Genomic DNA, 22,595 nt, shown 5'->3' on the forward strand with positions numbered 1-22,595 from the left:
AAACATTCAAAATTTCCCAAGATCAACAATTAAAAGAATATGGCCAGAGAAATTAATCAAATTGCTAGTACAATAATAGGCATTTAATTTTTGAGACGGGTATATAACATCCACATGCAGTTTTCAAAAATAGCATGTAGACAGTGGCTTGATTACATTCCACAAGGGAAATTTGTAATCAATAATCATTTTAAAATCCAAGATCAAAACTTGGACCTTCAACTGTTTCCCTTGCACATGTAAGCTCCTCGGATTTCTTCCTGTCATCATCACCATAAGAAGCACAGGTAGCAGAAGTTGCTCTATTAGAAGCATTTACTTCATCACTGCTAGTGTCTGCTTCCATGTTGTCTGAATAAAGCTGCTTGAACAATATGCAGATGCTTTATACTTTGTACTAAAAGCCAAGCTAGAGAATTTCAGAAATGCGCTTCATAAATAGGGAAATGAAAGAAGCTTCTATATGTATGATAAGCATGGTTAATACAACATCTAATGGCATATTTATATGAAAGCCTTAAGTTGATGGATCAGACCTGGTAGGAGTTTCCAGACTCGGTGCCCATGACTAATTGACTGTCCTTACAACTAGATGATGCTGCAAAGTTGAAAACAGTTTAAGTTTGTCATATTTTTGGATTTCAAACTATATATAAGAGGTCCAAATGGTGAAGGGTGTTACAAGAGTAAAAAGGTTGCAATAAAACTTGCCTTTGGAAGATGCAACTTCAGGCGGTCTCTTGAGAACTACGTTTTCTCTTGATTCTTTAGCGTCCACATTTTCACTTAATTCCTGATGAGCCAATGATGAACTTGGTGGTCCATCATCTTCAGGGAAATGCAAATCCACAACATCTGATACTGGAGGCTCCTTTGTGGGTGAAACTGATCTTGTCGTACTGCCATTAGTATCATCCTCAACCATGCTTATCTGAGCCCTAGGCTTTTGGAGAATGGATAAAATTTGACTGGCTGCACCAGAAGAAGATTAAATTATAGAATAATAATTAAAATAACAAATGAATCTGATTCAACAAGTAACCAAATAACCAATAACATACCGTCACGTAAAGGCTTGTCTATGGGGACTTTCTCATTTGCTTTTGTCTTGTTAGCATTAGAAAAGAGAATTTTTAAGTCTACATCTTTCCCTGAAGAAGAATTCGTATGAGGTCTTCCTGCATATTCAGGCCAAAACAACATTAGGAGAAAAGAGATGAAGGACCATGCAAGGATGAGTCTCAAAAATATAAGAACAAAGGTCACTCATATAGTTTTAAGTAGAATAGAACAGAGAAGAAAAAAAAAATCTCCACTAACCACCCAATATTTATGTCAAAAGCATCAAACTGATCTCTTGATTTTACATGATATTGACCATTTAATTCATATTTAAATAGTATCAATATACCAACCAATGAAGTAGACGAAAATCTTTATGTTCAACACTATTAAGATATTACTTATGGAGTCGCATCAAAGTAATGCATTTTCCTGAAGTTTAGAAAAATCAAAAAAGAAACACAGGACAAGGTAGAAGAATCAAAAGCATCCATATTAGATGGAATAAATAATATTATAAGTGACCTATTAAATTGCCACCAGAAAAATGCAACAGTCTGGCATGCATCTTATGGACCTTTAAGAACAATATTATTGACTGCAAGATGCTCCTGTTGCCTGTGCATTTTCCCTGTTTTCTGAAGAACATTGAAACACTTTCCTTGAACATTCAAATTATCTGGAGGTTCTTTTTTTACTTCAGGTTCTCCAATGTCAACCAAATGCGTAGCAAAAGCCAATGATTCACCAGATTCTATAAGTTCTTCTTTTTTAAGGAATCTGCTGTCGATGAGTTTCCTGGTTAAATCATAAAGCATGACCTAACCAGGAAATCAACAAAAGAAAAAAAATCAGACTTTTATCGTTATGTTTATCTCCGCACAGAGGATGTTTAGCTACAATGCCTGGACAATTATCACCTTATGAAGATGAAATAATAAGTTCAGAGAAGATACCTGCCGCCCACGCAAGCCACAATTTGCAAGTTGTAGGAAACCATCATGATACTTCTTGGCCTTCTGAGTTAATTGTGTAGTGTACATGACATTCCATTCTATATTGAAAAGAAAACATTAACCTGAGAATAGATAGTCAAAAACAGGGAAAAACCTGAACAGATTGAACATGTTAACCTCTTGTACTAGATCCTGTTGTACCTCTACTGCTATGAGATGCCCCAAATTTGTTGAATTCATTCTTAATAAACCCTGGAATAAGGTAAACATCAAACTCGAATATGGACAATCATCTAAAGTCTAAATTATTCTGAAGCAAAGAATATCAGAAAACTCAATATAAGGTTCAAATGGCACCATGAAAGGGAAGGTAACTACTTAGTTGTTTGAAGGAAAAAATGGAGTGCATCTTAAGGCTTCAAAAGATGAAACTGCGAAAGAAAGCAGTCTTATATCCTAGAAACTAGATGGATTTACTACACTTGCAAGAGGCAACACAGGCTTCACACTTCTGTTTATTGAGAATACTAATAAAGGAGTAAATATAACTTGCAAGAATCCACTGAAAGGAGATTGATATAGTGCAAATCAATATTTAAAAAAAGGCATATGAATATCAACCCGAAAAATATTAATATTTCACTTACTGACCTTTTTCGACAGGTCTCTGGACATGAGAACCATGGTGCTCTGCGGGCGCTGTTCCTGTTTCCTTATTAACATTACAATTATTTTCTTTAAAAACTTTATGATCTCCCTGGTTTTCTCCAATTTCAACTAGATGAGCATCCAATGCTATTGCTTCTCCAGATTCTATCACCTCATCATTCTTAAGGAACCTGCTATCTAAGAGATTCCTGCTTGCATCATACAGCATGACCTGAAGAGGGACTTACAGAGTGGGTCAGACAATTTACAAAAGATTAAGAACATCAAACCAATATTTCAAAACCTGAATATCATTAATTATCAACTAAGAAGAGAACTGAGCATCTAAAATTGAAACTAAGGGAAGTATTTTCAGAACTCAACCTGCCTCCCGAAGGATCCTCGAGTTGAAAGTTGTAAAAAACCATCATGATACTTCTTAGCCTTTTGAGTGATTTGTGTCGTGTACAACACCTCCCATTCTACATTGAGAACACAGCAACTAGAATCAAAGTAAACCAGTGTAGAGCGCAAAAACTTCCTATGGCAAATCATCAAAGTCAAATGAAATACGACATATGAAAATTAAGAAGTAAGCATGACTCATCTAGACAATACATAGACTCCAAGAGCCATCCAAGTTGCGGCAGCACAATTTTTCAAAACTTAACCATTTCATAGCACTAACATAATTATTAAAAAAAAAAAAAAAAAAAAAAAAATCCAAATTCTACTTGTATTCCGGTTCAAGACTGACCTCTTGTATTAGATTCCATAAAATCAGGACTAGTTGCGGTCGGCGTTGTGGCATACTTCCGTACTTCTCTCTTCTTAAAGTCTGAAATGTTAGCAAACACAAAACCATACTGAGAAGCATAGCGCCATTGTCAATTAAAGAAAAGCAATATATTTCGATGACAACGAAACAAATTTTTTCGGAGATTTATGCACGAAACTCACCTAAATTAACATATTCTAACAGAAATAAATCACTACATATTTGCTAAATTTCGAGAATCGAACCTCTTATAATCTTTTGAGACGGACTCAGAGTCGGTCGCAATTTGTTTTTCCCAACTATTTTACAATCTCTTGCAAATGAAGTCGAAGCAGGCGTAGCAGGTTTTTGATCTCCCTCGGAGGCATTAACATCAACAAGGTAAGCATTGAATGTGAGTGTTTCGCCGCAGCTAACCACTTCGTCTTTCTTCAACATCCTGCATTCCAAGAGTTTCTCGCAGTCATCGTACAGCAGTAGCTGTAACCAAAGTTCAGTTTCCGGGCAACCAAACACAAGTATTAGATATACAAAATTTCTCTACCTCCGAATTTTAAAAAACAAAAAATTTAAAATTTAAACGCCTAAAAAAGGAAAACAGAATTGAAATTGAAGTATAACCAAAAAAAAAAAACTTAATTCTCTGAATAATTGTAATTCAGAACCTTGTTTGTTGGGGTATGGAGGTCCAATAAACCGTCTTGATAAACCTTGCGCTTCTGCTTCAAGTGCTTCGTGTAGGTCACGCTCCATCGCTTTACATCCTCCATAGCAGTCTCTCAAAATAAATCAGAGAATAAATTCTTCACCAAAAACAAAATTTGAAAAAAAAAAATAAAGAATTCCGAAAAATCCGAAGTAATAATCTGAAAACGCTAACGAATCGAGAAGACGATGAAGATTTTTCAGAGAGTGCCTTTCGGTCTCATTTCTGTGTTTCGAAATGGCGGGAATCTCTTGGTAAGAGCGAAACCGTGCCGCATTTTATAGTGGCTGAGCATCGTAATATTTGCCAGATTCAGTGGGCCTTTTCGGCAAGACAATAATATACTTCACCACGTGGCGTGTGTTGGAGTTCACAGTGATACATTACGAGTTACAAACAGAAAACGACATACCGTACAAAGATGAATAGTTTTTCAGCATGTCGTTTTGCCGAAGAGCACCAAATTCACAACTTCGGTTTCTCTCTGTTGGCTGATTGCTTTGCCCAGAACCGCCATTTGTGTTAGCGTTTCTTTAAGCGAAAGAAAGGCGTGAAAAAGTTTCAAACGCCTTAGTCGATCGGTCATCAATCTGTGGAAGAATCAGTGAGCTCCACAGTTTTAATCTCTTGCAAATCTTCGTAAACCCTAGCTTAGAGTGACCTAGATCCTCAGGCAAGCCTTTGTCTCTATCTATTTACTGTTCTGTGCATATTTTAGTTGTTATTTGGATTTAATTATTGCTAATTTGCTATTGCACCATTTTCCCTGCAGATCTGAACGAATTCAAAGAAAACCAGAAATGGTTGATGCCAATCCCTTCTAGTTACTGAATTAGTTTCCGAATAAATTATCTCCGATTTGATTGAAATTTTCAGGTTCTTTATTTTTTATTTTTTCTAATTTTTCAATATATTTGCGAATGTAGTCGGCGCTTTTCAATTTCAATTCGTTCTTGACGGTGGTGTTGTTGGTGATTTGCACATGCACTTTCTTGAAGATGCAGTTCCCAACCTTCCTTGAACAGAAAACTGGGTTTGTTCCTTACCTTCTCTCTTCTTGTAATTTTTCCTTTTGCATTACTATGAACTTGTAATTTCGTTTTTGAATAGATAATGCGTTGCTTTGATCTGAACCATGCTTCTATAGATTTTTTTTTTATTTCCCCTTCCTGGGGGCTGAAAGCTAGAAGAAATTATCAAACTTTAATAAGATTTTCATTGACTATTAGCATCAATATTAGTAACTTGGGAGATTTGTATAATCTGTCTAGTGTTAAAGGTTTGAGTAAATGGACTAAAAGTGCATTTGCTTGTTGGTTCCGAGTGTCAATGTTTATATGGATTCATGAAGTTGTGAATCAGCTATTTCAGGCTTGTATTGGGGGTCTTTTGTTTCGGTACTGAAAGTAGAATTATGGATTATGAAGATAGATATGGCTGTTTCTCAGTTGATATTGGAGGAAGTACTTATCTGAGCTGGCATCACAGGTTGGGGTGCAGATTATATTAGCTTAGGTTAAACAATTTGACGTTATATTTGATTTTTGGCTTTCATCCGCCACCACGTATTGTGAATACAGTTCAAGCATTGCAGAAAAGAATTGGTTAGGAAAAGACTAAGTGTCACAGTTTAGTGTTCGTGGTGTGAAATAAAGGATTCTATTATTTTTTGGGATATGATTTTGGGTAAGCTTACAGCATAGAGGACATAGTCTCTCGCTATGTGTAGTGGAATTAATGTTCACTTTTGCAAGTTTATTTTCCTTTTTTGCTTTGGTGTTTCCTATTTGCACCAACTAGTTGTTCTTCTCAGTATTATTATTTGCTTTCTTTTTGTGGTCTAGCTCTGTGTATAAATGTCTATATTCAAATCAAGCTATGTTCTTATCAGGTTTGTCCTTCTGGCAGGTTCCGCGGATTCTTTTGGAAGGCAGCTAGAATAGGTAGGGCTTAAAGTAGTTGAATACATAATTTGCATCACTTCACACGAATGGCATTTGAAACTAAATGCTGCTTTTATCATCATCTTGTGCGCACTAAAGAATGAAAAAGCAAAATTAAATAAACAACCAACCAGGGTAGCTTACATGATGAAAGCAACACTTTAGGACTTATCCTAATATGAGAAAATCATGGCTAAGGAAATTCCCACCTTAATATGTCTTGATGCACAGGTTCCCATTTACGTATGTAGACCACCCATGGAGAATGTATATTAAAAAAATGGGAATAGGTTAGTGGTCTTGCTTTTTGATTTGGAAACCTCAGCTTGATGATTTGACCATCTTTGTCTTGGTCTGTTGTAAGTCAAAGAAGATATGCTAACTTTTACTTAGATATCACCTGCACAAGCTAGCAATAAAAACCCCTCTTTAAGTTTTTACCTCGTGAAGTCATTTTATGGTGGAATGACTTTGTGTGGCCACTTGAAACAGGTGAACGTTTGAGTCCTTGGGTGGCTGCTGGATGCTTCACGATGGGAGTCTCAATCATATTCTTCTAAGCTAAGAGGTATTCATTTGTACCCTACCCTGGAGGGGAGTAGTGCAACGTGGTACACTTTTAGTCGATGGTTTCCGGAGCTGCCAATCATATTTGGATTATAGGAATGTCTTGATTATGACTTATTCGAGTAGAGAAATTTTATGTGCCTTGCTAAATGTCAAGTTGCTTTCTTTTTTCCTACCACGAGGTGGAAACAGGAAGTGATTTAACTTTTGTGCTTGAAATCAATGGAAAACCAGTTTCTTGAAACTTTTTGCATTTCTTGAAGCAGCTTCAGGTCGACTAGAATGAGAGATATACAAATTTTGATAATATATGACTGGTAAAGTTAAATAAATGCCAATTAAAGTGATTTAAACTTCATCTTGCTGAAAAATAGTTGTGGTCTATCCTGCGTAAGGGTTCTATGTGAAATTTTTACAAAATAATTAATGACAATTTTCATAATATCAAAAATTTGCTGGTAATTTGCATAAAATCATAATTAACGTTCAAAGAGTATCCTCCAAAACTGATCATTGATTTTCCTTATTTTGCCATTAAACGTTTTAATAATAACGTGTTGCAAAATAATAATAATAATAATAATAATAAATGGAGATATGTTCAGATGAATTGATGACAGGAAAACCCTATTACATAAAACAAATAATCATTCTCGAACCTATGCAAATAGAACATTATGATCTTGACTTTCCTAACACAGACCTACATATCTAGAGCTACATTGATCATCAATGGCAAACTAAAGGATATAGAAAATTATTCTTCATCTAAAACTAATGAGATTTTATAATAAAACAATGTACATCTGCAGTACTTATGTGTACTTAAGCCTATTTGTTTGAGTTTTACCCCAAATAAAAAAATAAAATAAAATAAAAAAAAAGCCTATTTGTTTGAAAATGTCTCGGTTTCTTAGACAACTTGACTATGTTTCTTGTTACCCTATATTTCATCACCAAAATGAACCAATTTATAAAAAACCCATTATTTCATTATTTGTCTTTTCACAGATTGCAATTTGTTTGCAAATGTCTCTGTTTCTTGGACAACTTGATCACAATGTTTCTTCTTCCCATGTACCATCAGTGGTATATATATGTATATGTATATGTATATTGCCAGTTGCAGTTCAATTGGTTTTCTTATAGGCTCACAAAAAAAAAAAAAAAAAAGGTATATAATAGAAAACAGCAAGTTGACCCCATATGTGTTGGAATAATGGACGCTTCTAACAAGTATATGGAGAGCAACTTGGCTGTCATAAATATATACCACCCACACTATGAACTGTGATATGCTCAACGAATCATGAATGGTCATGTCAGCCTAACTCTTTGAATTGCTTGTTTTAAAAATTACGATTTAAAAATATATTTATAAATTATATATATGTATAGTAAAGATAGTAAAATTCTAAAAGGATAAAAAAAACATAAAACTTTATTTTAAAATCCAACAAAAGGAATCCTTATAAAAGATATTTCGAAAATTCTTATCTGATTTTGGTATAGTCTGTACGTGGTGAATAGACCATTTTATTATTATTATTAGACCATTTTATTATTATTATTATTTTTCGTTTCTGGTGTGGTTAGCAATCAATAATTTGTGCCATCTCACTTTCTCTTTTATATAATTTGCTAAAGAAGGCAACATAAATCGTTGTTTACTATGTTTAGTTGACTTTTACATTTTTTTCTTTTTGTTAGTTTATTCTGTTTTATCATTTTTGAGTAAAGTTTGCCACAATTTTGTTGACCCAATTGGAGGTTGTAATTGTATATTATATGCTGTGCACTAACTAAAGCTATGGCGGTGGACTTCCTTTTCATTTTTTCTTTATTTCTTATGCAATAATTTTTTTTATTTTATTATTTTATGTATATGGGATCTTTATCATTGTGACATATGACTGTGAAGATGAAGCGGCATGAGGTGTGAGGAGTTTTTTATATGTTTCATAAAACTATAAATGGTACACATCATTAGCCAAATTGAATTCCCATACAACTTTAAAGATGTTCTCCAATGGGAATTTGGATCTGTTCAACAAAGAGCAGCCTCCAAACCCCACTGAGAAATATTGAAAAAAAAAAAAAAAACACCAAGAATATTTTGGTCCACCATTTCCAGATTCTTTCTTTGCTTAATGATTCCTTATCCAGTTATATGATTATAGAACGCTTGCAGAAAACCTATTTTTCTTAACAATTTCTCTCTACTTGTTACAATATCCTTGAATAGAAAGAAATTTTTAAAATTACATAATCGAAATTATTTTCATCTTTGAAAACATAGACCTATAATCTGTCCAAGAAACAAATAGCCTTTTAGCAATCTGAAGCTACTAAATAATCGAAATTATTTTCATCTTTGAAAACATAGATCTATAATCTGTCCAAGAAACAAATAGCCTTTTAGCAATCTGAAGCTGGACTATGCATATTCTCAAAAGTACTTTCATTTCTTGCCTCACAATTGACTAGAATAGCCTTAATAAGAATTCCATATATTGCACTTAGTGTAGCATCAAATACATTTCCACTTGATCAGCCAATAGATTGGTGCTTCAAAGGTGTAATTTTCAGTACTTTTCCTGAAGTGGGGTTATATGTGCCAGCATGAAATACCATGAGGTATGAGACAAGAAGATTATTAGTTTTTTTCTTTTCCTTTTTTTTTTTTTTTTTTTTTTTTTTTTTTTTTTGGGAACAAATAGAAAGAAGATTTGTGGGGTTGGTTGTGCAAAGAAAAAAATAAAAATAAAAAACCATAATAACTTAGTTTTCGTCTTCTCTCTATTTTGCAGTCTTTTAGGGAAAAAATATATATATATATATATATATAGAATGAAAAACAAAACAAATAAAAAAGGAAGAGATCATGCCCTTCATTTATCTTTCCTCAACTCAGCATGATAACAGTAAAAGCAAGCAAGCTAGCGAAGTCTTCATTCTAGTATATTCTTCAATCTTATTCCATGTTAACGCTCACAAATATATATATATATATATATATATTTGTATTGATGCTAAAAAATATAATGATTTTTAAAAAATAGTAGTTAATACTATCTTACAAAAATAATAATTTTTTTAAAAAATATTATTTTTTAAAAATATTCGAACAATAAAAAATACAGATATCTACATTATAAATATAATATATATATATATATATATGTATATATTTGTATGGATGTTAAAAAATACAATGATTTTTAAAAAATAATAGTTAATACTATCTTACATAAATAACAAATTTTTTTTAAAAGTGTTATTTTTTAAAAATATTCGGACAATAAAAAATATAAACATTTATATTATAAAATTTTTCTATATATATATATATACAGTGCATTCAGAAAATATATATATATATATACAGTACAAAATCAATTATATATACAAATTCAGTGATGGAGAATGTCCTCAACTCTATGGTGGTCATTTTGGGATTTACTGTTCAAATATCATAATTAAAAAATATATATATATATATATATATGGTTCGTAGGACGTGGAAGTAGAGCTGTAAGAAACAATGCAAAGTCCACATCAACCAAAAGGCAAAAAGAGATAGAAGAAAGTTTTAAGCATAATGTATTACAAAATTATTGATGTCTCATTGATGATTATCTGAAAATTATTGATTTTTTTTAATTTGTTTTTTTTTTCTTAGAATAAGGAACTTACATGGCCTTCATCGATATAACCAATTTTGTCAATGTCTTTCTAATGGGTCCATTATATTATATCCATATGCATCGCTTGCCAAAAAAACAAATGTACTGCTTATTCACAAATCACTGTCCAAATAAAAACAACTGTATTAATAGTATTGGATTTCACACTTGCAACATTATGGAAAGTAAAATAACTATGTCTAGATTCAGCATCACATTGACCATTTCTTTCGTTTAAACAATAGTAGAATAGTAAACTCTTTCTCATTTTCGTTTTTATACAATATATAAGAAAAAGAAATGATGTGTGAGGTAATCTTATTTATTGAAATGTATAGTACCGCTCCTTATATAATAGTGCTAGGAAGTGGGCCAATCATAAATTCATTTATAAGATTAAACAAAATCTAATTTGTATATATAGAGCTAATTCAATATGTTAAAAAGTTAACAACTTGCTCATTTTTCTATTAGTTTGTATAATAACCAAAGTGTGAGACCCACTAGTCAATTTGCTTTGTCTCAGCATTAATTTTTCAATTTTTTTTTTTTTTTTTGTTTTTTTACTCCATAATAAAACAAAAACAGTGATGCAACATGCTGGTTGAATCAGAAAACGATTATCAAAAAACTAGAGGCTTCCTTTTGGTAATTGTATCATAGGCTATGCGCACTTACTTGGTATTACATTTTTTTATTGTAGATTCTGTTTTCCTATTTCCTTCAACCTTCCAGGGTTATCCTTTCCCTTTTTGTTTTTTTTGTTTGTTTTTGACTTGTGAAGTTGCAAAACATGTAAATCTGAATTTAGGATTTATTTTGTTTTGAAAATGGGATGGAAATAGGGATTAAATACTTGTTTGTATGTGCTGGGGGAGACCACATCTCCCTTGTTTCTTTTTTTTTTTTTTTGAAAGGGAATATATGGGCGTAATGATGAGAAGTTTAAGAAAGATTAGAGGACCACAATGTTTCAGATCTCTACCACTCAATAACCACACCACTTATCACAATCTTCCTTACTATCCAAGAAACCAAAAAAATAAAAAATAAAAAAAATCCTTATTGCTATCTTTCTTCCATTGTGTACGGATTTAGATTTTCTACCAAAAAAATTACATAGATTTAGATCGCACACCTATATAGTATATATGTACATTAGATTCTGACCTACACCAATGTTGCAATGTTGAAAATTTACTGTTCTATTCTACTTATATATTGCCCATGTAACATTAACAACTTTAAGTAGGCGATAAATTGTCATATAGATTTTTACTTGACATCCATCAACCACAATAATTATGTTATTTAATTTGATTTCGAGGATAGAAAATAAATAAACAAATTATAAGTTTAAAAAATGTATTTTATTATAAAATAAATTCCAAAGAAGAATACAGGTTTTCACGTATCAATTGTCCTTTGTGGAGAATAAATGAAGCTTTTTTTTTTTTTTTTTCTTCTTCAATTAGTGAAACTTTTGAACAACAAGGAGTTGAAAAATGGTTCTTTTATTTTATCATAAAATGAATTTGACAAATAAAATAAAATAAAACAAGAAAGACAAATCATGAACATAAATTATTTGATATTGTATGATCCGAAAAACAAAAAATAAATAAATAAATAAATTATATTTGATTACAGGGAAGATTTGGTACTCGTGAGCAACATGGAATAATTGCTCCATATTTTATGAGTTTAAGCAACTTGAAAGAAAGCAAGTTGTAAAAAACTGTTGGATTCCATGGAATCGCTCTCTGCTGCATTTTACCAACAACAACAACAGCAACAGCAAAAGCCAAAAAAACAACAGCAACGCTCATCTTTCTACCTTGCCGACTCTTTTCTTTCCACAGAGAGAGTTTTCCCGGAAACCAAACACTTCCCCTAGGAAAAATGTCCGAATCCGAGGAGGAAACTCCATCCTTCCCGCCAAAGTCAAAGGACGTGGTGGACGACGTCCGAGAAGCAGCTCTTATGGACTTCGACCTGGAAATCGCAAGTCCATGGCCGTTGGATCAGATCGCCTTTGTTTCAAATCCCATGTCTCCGCTTACCTTCTCGTCAACTGAGCAGCCTTATTCTCCTCTCTGGGCTTTTTGTGACGGAGACAACGACGAAAAGCTCGCTGGCAATGTTAACTCACCCATCGCTGACTGCCCTCGAATGATTTCCTGTGAGTTTATTTTATGTTTTTTCCCTTTTGCTCTTTGTGGGTCTATGTTTTTATGGGGTTTTTGTTCCTTTTCGCAGCTTTGATTCGTTTTTTCCTATGTGGGTCTGTCGGTTTTTTGCTATGTTTCGTGTTGGATATGCTTTTTCTGATCGGAAATGTATATGAAGTTCGTAACTTTAGCATAAAGTTCTTATATTTTTTCCTGGAAAGTTTTTTTAATTTCTGTTTGCTTGTTGACAAGCAGGATGATATACCAAAAAAAAAAAAAAGGGATTTTTAAGATAGGATAAGCTTTCCCGTGTTTCTTTCTGGAAAGTGATTTCAACTAAGGAACACTTGTTGGCATTTCTATGGAGTGCTACAGTTTTTTTTCTTTTTCTTCCTATTTTGGGTATACTCTCTCGGGAACCAAACAACGTAAACTGCTGAAATTGGAATATATTATCTTTTTTCCCTCAGCATCCAAAAATACCCCCCTTTTTAAGGCACTCTGAAATCCTCCTGTTGAGACATATTTTAAATTTGGAAACTGTACTATTCTAAATCTTCTTTTCTGAATTTTTTTATTATTTGTTTATATCTAAATTTGGCACATTACCGATTTGTGAAGATTTCTTAGTTCATAGTTTGGAACTGAAAAAACAAATTCAATTGATCATCTTGTAAGAAACTCTCGTGGTATTGTTTCTTTTAGTTCTTGCAGTCCTTAGTAATAATACCAGTGTGTCCACTCATGAAGTTTATTTTGCCCTGAAATCTCACAAAATACAGGTGACTCCAATTCGGTAACGGAAACGCCAGCAGAGAAGATGAATGAAGACAAGAGAGTGTGGATATCCCCACTTTTGGGACCGGCACCAATTGAAAATCTAGATGGATATTGTTTAATCAAAGAGAAGATGAATCAAGCACTTCGATACTTGAAGGACTCAACCGACCAGCATATTCTAGCTCAGGTTTGGGCACCAGTAAAAAATGGTTGTCAATATGTACTCGCAACTTCAGGACAACCTTTTGTTCTTGATCCACATAGTAATGGACTTCATCAGTATAGGATGGTCTCCCTGATGTATATGTTTTCTGTGGATGGTGATAGTGAGGGAGCACTTGGGCTTCCTGGCCGTGTTTTCCGGCAAAAGTTACCTGAATGGACTCCAAATGTGCAGTACTACTCCATCAGAGAGTATCCCAGGCTTGGTCATGCTCAGCATTACAACGTCCAGGGAACCTTGGCTGTGCCTGTGTTTGAGCCTTCTGGACAGGCGTGTGTTGGTGTGCTTGAGCTCATAATGACTTCCCCAAAGATCAACTATGCACCTGAGGTTGATAAAGTTTGCAAAGCACTTGAGGTTGGTATTTCTTCCCATTTTCCATATGCATAAAATATTATGTATTATGCACACGTGGTGAATGTTGGATAATGTTCACGAAATGCTTTCCTGTATGATTATTTTACTGTTTTGTCCTGCATCTGGAAAATGTAAAGGTGCACAAATAGTGAAATTTGTTTCTCACATTTTCAGCTGTTCTGCAGGCAGTAAATTTGAAAAGTTCAGAGATATTGGATCACACAGGCACTCAGGTGAGTTGCAACTATTATGCTTTCCAAATTTGTTTGTGCTTTTGAAAACCAGGAATGTAAGTCTGGATTTCTTTCATTTCTTCCTCCTCCATTCTCACAGACGAAAATACTTGGCAATTCTTGTAAACCAGATTTGTAATGAAGGTCGCCAAAATGCGTTGACAGAAATTTTGGAGATACTCACAGTGGTGTGTGAAACTCACAAATTGCCAATGGCTCAGACCTGGGTTCCTTGCATGCATCGCAATGTTTTGACTTATGGTGGTGGCCTGAAGAAGAGCTGTACTAGCTTTGATGGAAGTTGCATGGGACAAGTCTGTATGTCCATAACTGATGTAGCATTCTATATCATAGATTCTTCCATGTGGCGTTTCCGCGAGGCATGTCTTGAGCATCACTTACAAAAGGGTCAAGGAGTTGCTGGAAGGGCATTTCTGACCCATAACTTATGCTTCTGTGCAGATATTACCCAATTCTGCAAAATTGAGTACCCCTTGGTGCACTATGCACGCATGTTTGGATTAACCAGCTGTTTTGCAATCTGCTTACGGAGCACTCATACTGGAGATGATGATTACATTCTAGAATTTTTCCTGCCCCCTAGTATATCAGACAGTAGTCAACAACAAATTTTCCTGGGCTCTCTATTGGCAACAATGAAGAAGCATTTCCAGAGTCTCAGGGTTGCTTCTGGAGTTGGATTTGATGAGGAAGTGTTTGTTGAAATCATTCAAGCTTCTTCAAGTGAGGGACTTGATTCAAGACTTGAATGTATTCAGGTTTCCCAATCCCCAGAATCATCCCCAGGGCCTAACATATTATCAAATGTAGGAGATATAGTGCAGCCAGATTCATCACCACACCAATTAATTGAGGACTTTTGTGCTGCAAATGATCGGAGCACTGCTGCTCAGGATGGCAGAAGCCACAGTCATGTTTCTTTACGAGAGAGCAAAGACACTAAAAAAACATCAGAGAGGAAACGTGGAAAGACTGAGAAATCAATTAGTCTAGAGGTTCTTCAACAATACTTTGCTGGGAGTCTTAAAGATGCTGCTAAAAGCCTTGGTGGTATGTTTCTTGTTGCTTTCAAATATTGCTTCTAAAAATATACTAATGTCTGTATTATCTGCCTTGGTTTATTTACGTACATTTGCAATTGAAATATACTTTTCTCATAAACGATATTGCTTTGCAGTTTGCCCTACTACTATGAAACGCATTTGTAGACAGCATGGAATCCCCCGCTGGCCATCTCGCAAGATCAACAAGGTCAACCGTTCCCTCTCTAAGCTAAAACGTGTAATTGAATCTGTCCAAGGTGCTGAAGGAGCCTTTGGGTTAACTCCTCTTAGTTCGAGTCCACTTCCTGTTTCCGTAGCCTCTGTTTCTCAGCCTTTTATGTTAAATGGGACTAATTCCCCAAGTCCTAAAGCCTGTGAACCTCTAACAGAAAAGAAAAAACAACAAACATCTTTTTCACTAGGAAGAGAGGGATTGGCTGGAATGGAAGAACCGCTGCTGGGAGGGGTATTGAGGCCAGAGGAACTCATTCACGAAAATATTAGATTCTTGCCAGAGATTGGTAGAGGCTTGAACCAGTCCAAATCAGGAAGCAGCTCAAGGGAAGCAAGTGCTGGGACCCCCACTTCTCATGGTTCATGCCAAGGTAGTCCCGCAAATGGAAGTGCAGCTGAAAAGGACTACCTGGCTTCATGCCAAGATAGTCCTGCGAATGGAACTACAATCATAAAGGATCCTATTTCTTCCATCCATGAGCAATGTGTTAAGGTAGATGTCTCACCTGAGTCAGCATTACAACCTACAGATGAACTACTTAAATTTCCAGTTGCATGCTCAATAGACGCTCTTGTGACGACAGAATCTCAAGAACCATTTGGGAGAATGCTGATTGAGGATGCTGGAAGTTCAAAAGATTTGAGAAATCTGTGTCCTACAGCAGATGCAATTTTGGATGAACAGGTTCCAGAGTTTTGTTGGGTAAACCCTCAATGCTTGGACCTGGCTACCAAGCTACCAATGGGAACACTTGCCCCAACAACGTCACATCTTAAACCAAGGCAAGAAATGAAGAGTGTCACCATAAAGGCTACATATAGAGAAGATATCATAAGATTCCGGATCACTTTAGGTTCTGGTATTGTGGAGCTAAAAGAGGAAGTGGCGAAACGATTGAAATTGGAGGTAGGTACATTTGATATCAAATATATGGATGATGACCATGAATGGGTTCTGATAGCATGCGATGCAGACCTCCAAGAATGCATGGATATTTGCATATCATCAGGCAGCAATATGATTAGACTTTTGGTCCATGACATAATGCCAAATCTTGGTAGCTCCTGTGAGAGCACTGAGTGAAGATTAGATTGTATATACGTTCAATTTGTAACAAATTTCTATAGGATGCTGGGAAAGTCAAGGTGTATATTTTAGTTACTAGGGCTTTTGTTTCAGTTAGAAAATTTTTGAGTGAAATTGTAGAAATCCCAGTTGTCTATGTAATATTTTCACCTTTCACCCCTTTTAATGTTATATGGCTAATATATGGATTTTAAAAAAAAAAAAAAAGTATAAAAAAAAAGCAAATAAAACTCAAAAATGTTTTGAAATTTTCTTTAAACATTCTGAGATGTTTCCGTTTCGAAGCGTTCCTTGAAACTTATCCCCCAATTTAGGAGGTAATCAAGTGAATTAGCTTGTTAATCCAAAGCATTAAGATTATAGTGTTGATACCATTCAGCAATGTATGAGCAGCTAGCCAATTTTCAGAGGTTCAATCACTAGAAATGGCCGCTGTCATTCATTGTTCAATACCCCAGTAAGCTAACAATCCAAAACCCTCTTAACAAAAGCCATGAGCGCTGCTTCCATTGAGTTTTCTAGCAAGCAGCTAAACTTTAAAGCTTGCTCTGTGGTATTATGCAAGCATGACTATAGTCTTGAGATCTCCCAACCAGTGTGTCTAAATAGAATTCTCTCTTTGGATATAAAGGACCAACTGGGCAAACTCAAGAGACCCAATTAAAAATGCAGACCCATTTTCGTTTCTGACTAAAACATTGTTTTGTTTTGTTTCCTTTTTATATATTTATTTATTATTTGGTGTGTTGGAACTTTTGAATGAATAGATTTTATTATTTGTTACTAAATAATTAAATGAATGTATGTGTCATGGGTGGGACACACAAATTATCAAACATGGTCTATTACAGAAAACATCCTAACAGAAAACATCCTTTTTTTATTTTTTATTTTTTTTATGAAAGGAACAGTAAACATACTTATCTACAAGGAAAGGAATATATTTGACTTCCATCCCCATACGATACCAGCATGAGTTGAGTATTACCAAAATAAGACATAAATAAATCAGTATGAGTTGGGAACTCGAGAGGCTAACGAATGCGAACATTTTGTTTTGTTATTACTTCTGGACAATAGAGAATCGGATTTAGCAGCAAGGTGTCATCATGTGATTGGACAACAAAGATTGCACAGGCAAGGGAAAGTGATATGGACCATAAAAGTACACCCTATGCTATATGTCCTCTTCTAAGGCCCTAACACTGCCATGTGGCAGCATGCCATAGATCTGTGAGATACACATTGATGACTACCAGTGGGACTAACAATATTTCTGCATGCATACGTATCTAAAAGCAATACTAAAGCCCAAAAAAAAAAAAAAAAAAAAAAAAAAGGGGTCGAGTCCCTTCCTTTTTACGTTGCCAAAAATGGAAAGAAAAAAGAAAAGGGAAATCTGGACAACCAGAAAGCAATGAAAGATTGGTTCATTGAATTAAAGTTATTCTATAAATTGATAGATTTCCCATATTCCATGTTCCATAACATATTTTAGTGGTATATATGCGAATTCTTGGATATTGAAATCCAACCAATGATTGCCTTTTCGATACCTAAAATCACAATATTCATCATTCCCTGACCTAACAGAGACGTATTGAAAGACAAAGATGAGGACGGATATCACAAAAGAATCTCAGGCTATACAATATGCATCGTCTACATCCATTTTGCATATTAATTATTATACATATTTTTATGTATTTATTTACATCGAAACTAAGCCTGATCATTGAAACTAAGCCTGATCATTCATTTTATGTCCTTTGTACCGGAATTACTTCTTGCTAAAAATGGTGGAGAATAAGTATTTAACAATTAGAAAAAAAAAAGAAGTATTGGATGCGGGCAATTGATGGAAACATATGATTCACTAGGCACCTAATTCTCTCCAATTTTGTTTTCACTAAAACATTTTCATTCGGATGTAGTATATTTATAAGTTATAAAATATATAACATGTATAATTTAATTAATCCACTTAAATAAAATCCAAGCTTTTCCACTAAACTCATATAAACGTATGCGCTATACATATGGTTATTTGCACCAATTGTCCTTAAACCATATCATGATTTGTAATTTGGTTCCAAAACTTTTTTTTTTTTTTTTTTTTTGGCCCTTTCTCTTAACCATAGCCTCTTTTAACTCATTAGTTCAAACTATCCATTTGGCATTTTAGGTCAAAATACAAAAAGTATATGGAGCATAATTAAGCAACCGATTATAAACAGATTAAAAAAGATCAAATAGTTTTTACTGGGATTATATCGTTGTTTTGCAGGGAAACCACAGTACAGGGCATTTGGTCCTTTCACGATCATCATGGGTACACAGATGCCCAGTTAAATTGGTCCTAAAAATGTGAAAAGAGCTTCGCAGCTGAGACTGTAGAGAAGGATATTTCTAGTGGGTTAACATTCCACAGGTTATAAAAAAACAAGGACAAAATATTACACGTTTCATGCCCATATTATGGTAAATGGACTGTCACTCTTGATTTATATTTAGTTAAAATTAATTTCTATTTTTTCTGGTGGTGGGGGGTCCCAGTATGATCCGGCGGTGGAGAGAAAATCAGAGCTTTTCTATCATTATGTCCCATGGTTCTCATGAGTAGTAGGACCACTCTTGATCTGAGTTGGAGCAGCAGCGGCTGTTTTCTTGGACACTTGTTGATCTCCAGCCACAATAATCTCTGAAAAATCAACTTCTTTGGTTTTCCTTGCTTCCATCTGTCTCTTTGTGGACTTGTAGTATGCTGCGTAGAGAAGCAGCTGGGCCAAGCCAAACAATGTTCCAAGCCCATTGGGTACCTGATAATCAAGAGCCCAAGACCATATTAAAGCCCATTTTCAGTTAAAAAAAAAAAAAAAAAACAAATTTAATGCAATGAGGAAAAATGGGCATGCGATTTATTTTCCCTCTATTTTTCTTAAATGAAAGTATTTTTTTAGTTAAAAAAAAAAAGTGAGAAGCTTCTAAATAAAACAAAAAAATATATTATTTTTTAATAGAATATGTTTGATAGTGTGTGTTTATCCATGTTTTACAAAATACCGTATTGAAAAGTTTTTTCTCAAAAAAAAAAAAAAATCAAAAAGTTATTTTTTTGAAATAAGTCAAAAATATTTCTTTCTTTTTTGAAAATTATAAGTTATCCCAAATTTTATTTCCATGATTCGAATCCATGCTCTTATGGTATAGATATAACCTATTCAACCATTAGAGCTATCTTCTTTGTTAAGAAATAAAAAAGATTTAAAACATTCTAAAGTTACAACAGACACAAAAACAATATATATATATATATATATATATATATATATATATATGTATGTATGTAATCAAAGGTTTAGTCATTTTTTACATTTAATTATTAAAACAAAAAAAAGAAAAGGGTAGAGTTAGGAAATTACAGTGATAAAGAGGTCAAAACGGATGAGAGCGTAGGCAGTCCAGGCAAGGCCATTAGCAAAGGAGGCCAAGGAGAGGAAAAATGGCATATACTCCACGCTTTTTGTGGTGATCACCAGTTTCTGTACCATTCATAAAATAATAACAATATTATTATTATTATAATATACACATATATATATATATAGATATATTTAAAATATATTTTGATTAACAATCTTTTCCATTAAATAAGTCCATCCAACTAATATAAATTTAGATATTATCTTTAATTTCCATAACTTTTCGTTATTAATTTATATGTGATTGCATATACAGACAGCCTATTGAACATCAATTATCATATATCAAAAATTGAGCAACAATTATCATATATCAACAATTATTTGTTGTGTTCCATTAGACAATTTATACATAAACCATAGTGCCTACTCAATGGAGTCTATAGATAATTTATATTATCATATATAAATAAGAAAATGAGGTGCAAATTAATGTTTCAAAGTTGAAGAAGAGAGAGACTTACCATGACAGCCAAGGGAGAAGCATACATCATGATGTTAAAGAGAATACAAACCATGCCAACAACCAAAGATCTCTTTTTGTGAGTGTGAGCAAGGGTTAAAACCAGAAGGCTCAGACAACCAACGAATACAATCTCAAAGAGCACAACCAGAGACACTTTGAGCCTCTTCTTCTTGTCCGAGAAAATGAAGAAGAGGATGATGTAGACGCACTCGATGGCGGTCCCTGAGCCATTAATGGTCACAACCAGTATGCTTCCTGGGTGAACCATGGGCAGTCCGTACAGGGTCCATACCATGCAGTTTATTAAGGTTGCTAGGTATGGAGCTGGTGAATATTGCTCCACCGATCTTTTCTTCAATATCCGAATGAAAGTTGGCCTGAAAAATTAATTAAATTAATTTACGATTAATTTTTTAAGGAATAAATATATATATATATATATAGATGTATATAATTTTGTTATATAAAGTATTTATCCTTTGTAAAATACATATATTTAATATTACATAACATATTATGTAAAATGTATATATTTAATATTAGATAACATCTTATGTTTGTTATATTATTTGCTATAGATTTTCCTATCCTACCACTATGTTACCTGATGCAAAAATTGTATATATATTTATATTATTTTGACTTTGCAGAAAAGGGACAAATTTAGCACAAAAAAAGACTTCATTAGTGCTTCTTATAGGGAAACCATAGATTACATTTTATATTATAAAAAGTACCACACTACCACCGCTTGATAACGATAGCAACAACTTCACAAATCAATCATCCCTTTTATAATTATTATTGTAACATATAAAATAATTATTTTAGCAAATAAATTATATATATAAAATAATTACCGTTTATTTTGTGTGTGTATATATATATATATATAGGAAATTAACCATCAAATTTATATCCTATCTCTCTCTCTCTCTCTCTCTCTTTATATATATATATATATATATATATATATATGTATATATATGATCTGTAAAATGAACTCTCCAATAAAATTATATGAAGTTGCCAGAACTGATTTCACTGTCACTGAAAGAAGAGACAGAATAAAATTGTGCTTACACTGGAGACAAGAACAAGAAAAGGGAGATGATGTTTCCTGGAAACAGAAGAACAAAAAAGATTAACAGTATCCCACATAAATTTTTGATATTTTAGAAGAATTAAAAAAAAAAAAAAAAAACCAAATAGATTATAAAATCTGCTACCTTTATAACAAGAAACAGAAAAATAAAAGCACAGTATATGTTTAGTCACTTTGACCAACCTATGATACCAACTACGGTTCGTGCAGCATCAGCAGAAACCATGGTTAATATTGCAGGACAAGCAGTAGCTGAAGAAAGAAGAAGAAGACGATGATGAAGAAAATGACGAAGATGAAGAAGAAAGAGAAAGAGGATAAGAACAATGGTGGAAGAGAGAGAAGAGAGAGGCGAGAGAGAGAGAGATAAGAAGATTAAGTGAATAAGGAAGAGAATTATAAGGAGGAGAGAGGTCGGTGGGAATGTGTCTGATATATGGTTGGAAGATTGGATTTGTATTTCCAAAAGCTAGCTACTTGCAAGGCATGTATTGGGGTGTTGAACTCAACCAACACATGTAACAAAACCGCCTTAAATATATGGAACATATACACAGACCAAGGATAGACATGTTCATATATATATATATATATATATATATCCAGTGCACACAGACAAAGAGAAAGAGAGAATGCTTTGGCTGGCACTGTCTTCAAGATTCTCACAGCCCTAGCGTTACAGGGTCTCAGACAATGACCCATTTATTAATTTTCCATTTTTCCTTCAAAACCTTTTCTTTTGAAAAAAAATAAAAATAAAAATAATATAAAATAAAAGAAAAGAAAAAAAGAAAAAGATAGAGAAATACATATTTAATGATTTGCAGCCATTTTGTCATTGGCTGCCCCTTTTTCCCCATTGAAACTAAATTATTCATAGTCTTAACTTTTTTGGTAATATATTCATAGTCTAACTTATCCAATTCCAGGTAAGGTGCATTTTATGCCATTTGGATCAGAGGCACAGATGAAGTTTATCTCGGCTACTGACTTTTAATCTACATGAAAAATTGTCAAATTTCACCTCTCTAATCATGTTTACAAAGA

General features: G+C 33.7%; 4 protein-coding genes across 10 annotated transcripts; 2 read left to right on the top strand and 2 right to left on the bottom strand.

The window, feature by feature from the left end:
- Positions 1-22: 22 nt before the first annotated feature.
- Positions 23-4,423, bottom strand: LOC107429776 (uncharacterized). Of its 6 annotated transcripts, none has more exons than XM_025079443.3 (12): positions 4,110-4,423; positions 3,690-3,883; positions 3,424-3,504; positions 3,051-3,148; positions 2,670-2,898; positions 2,196-2,270; positions 2,019-2,116; positions 1,640-1,883; positions 1,062-1,178; positions 712-972; positions 537-598; positions 23-361 (listed from the first exon to the last, which is right to left on the bottom strand). In XM_025079443.3, exons 2-12 carry the CDS (start codon positions 3,880-3,882, stop codon positions 191-193), a joined length of 1,629 nt encoding a protein of 542 aa, XP_024935211.1. In that variant the 5' UTR covers position 3,883; positions 4,110-4,423; the 3' UTR covers positions 23-190. The 6 variants fall into 6 exon arrangements, with proteins under 6 accessions (XP_024935211.1, XP_024935208.1, XP_024935210.1 ...); XM_025079440.3 differs by having other exon boundaries at positions 2,220-2,270; positions 3,690-3,924; XM_025079442.3 differs by having other exon boundaries at positions 1,062-1,174; positions 1,720-1,883; positions 3,690-3,924.
- Positions 4,424-4,630: 207 nt separating this feature from the next.
- LOC107429799 (uncharacterized) lies at positions 4,631-6,904 on the top strand. The gene is made up of 5 exons (XM_016040548.4): positions 4,631-4,823; positions 4,923-4,953; positions 5,077-5,183; positions 6,059-6,093; positions 6,586-6,904. The coding sequence occupies exons 2-5, from the start codon at positions 4,951-4,953 to the stop codon at positions 6,651-6,653; spliced, it is 213 nt and encodes a 70-aa protein (XP_015896034.1). The 5' UTR covers positions 4,631-4,823; positions 4,923-4,950; the 3' UTR covers positions 6,654-6,904.
- Positions 6,905-11,982: 5,078 nt separating this feature from the next.
- On the top strand, positions 11,983-16,743 carry LOC107429823 (protein NLP7). Of its 2 annotated transcripts, XM_025079022.3 has the most exons (6): positions 11,983-12,528; positions 13,300-13,877; positions 14,063-14,110; positions 14,242-15,181; positions 15,309-15,901; positions 15,993-16,154. In XM_025079022.3, the coding sequence occupies exons 1-6, from the start codon at positions 12,249-12,251 to the stop codon at positions 16,020-16,022; spliced, it is 2,469 nt and encodes an 822-aa protein (XP_024934790.1). In that variant the 5' UTR covers positions 11,983-12,248; the 3' UTR covers positions 16,023-16,154. The 2 variants fall into 2 exon arrangements, with proteins under 2 accessions (XP_024934790.1, XP_015896060.1); XM_016040574.4 differs by having other exon boundaries at positions 11,985-12,528; positions 15,309-16,743.
- A 2,144-nt stretch (positions 16,744-18,887) lies between these two features.
- LOC107429824 (bidirectional sugar transporter SWEET4) lies at positions 18,888-22,112 on the bottom strand. Its single transcript, XM_016040575.4, has 5 exons — positions 21,732-22,112; positions 21,527-21,563; positions 20,442-20,820; positions 19,918-20,037; positions 18,888-19,314 (listed from the first exon to the last, which is right to left on the bottom strand). Exons 1-5 carry the CDS (start codon positions 21,772-21,774, stop codon positions 19,093-19,095), a joined length of 801 nt encoding a protein of 266 aa, XP_015896061.2. The 5' UTR covers positions 21,775-22,112; the 3' UTR covers positions 18,888-19,092.
- Positions 22,113-22,595: the final 483 nt, after the last annotated feature.

Source organism: Ziziphus jujuba, chromosome 6 (genome assembly GCF_031755915.1).
Source record: "Ziziphus jujuba cultivar Dongzao chromosome 6, ASM3175591v1".
NCBI lineage: Eukaryota > Viridiplantae > Streptophyta > Magnoliopsida > Rosales > Rhamnaceae > Ziziphus > Ziziphus jujuba.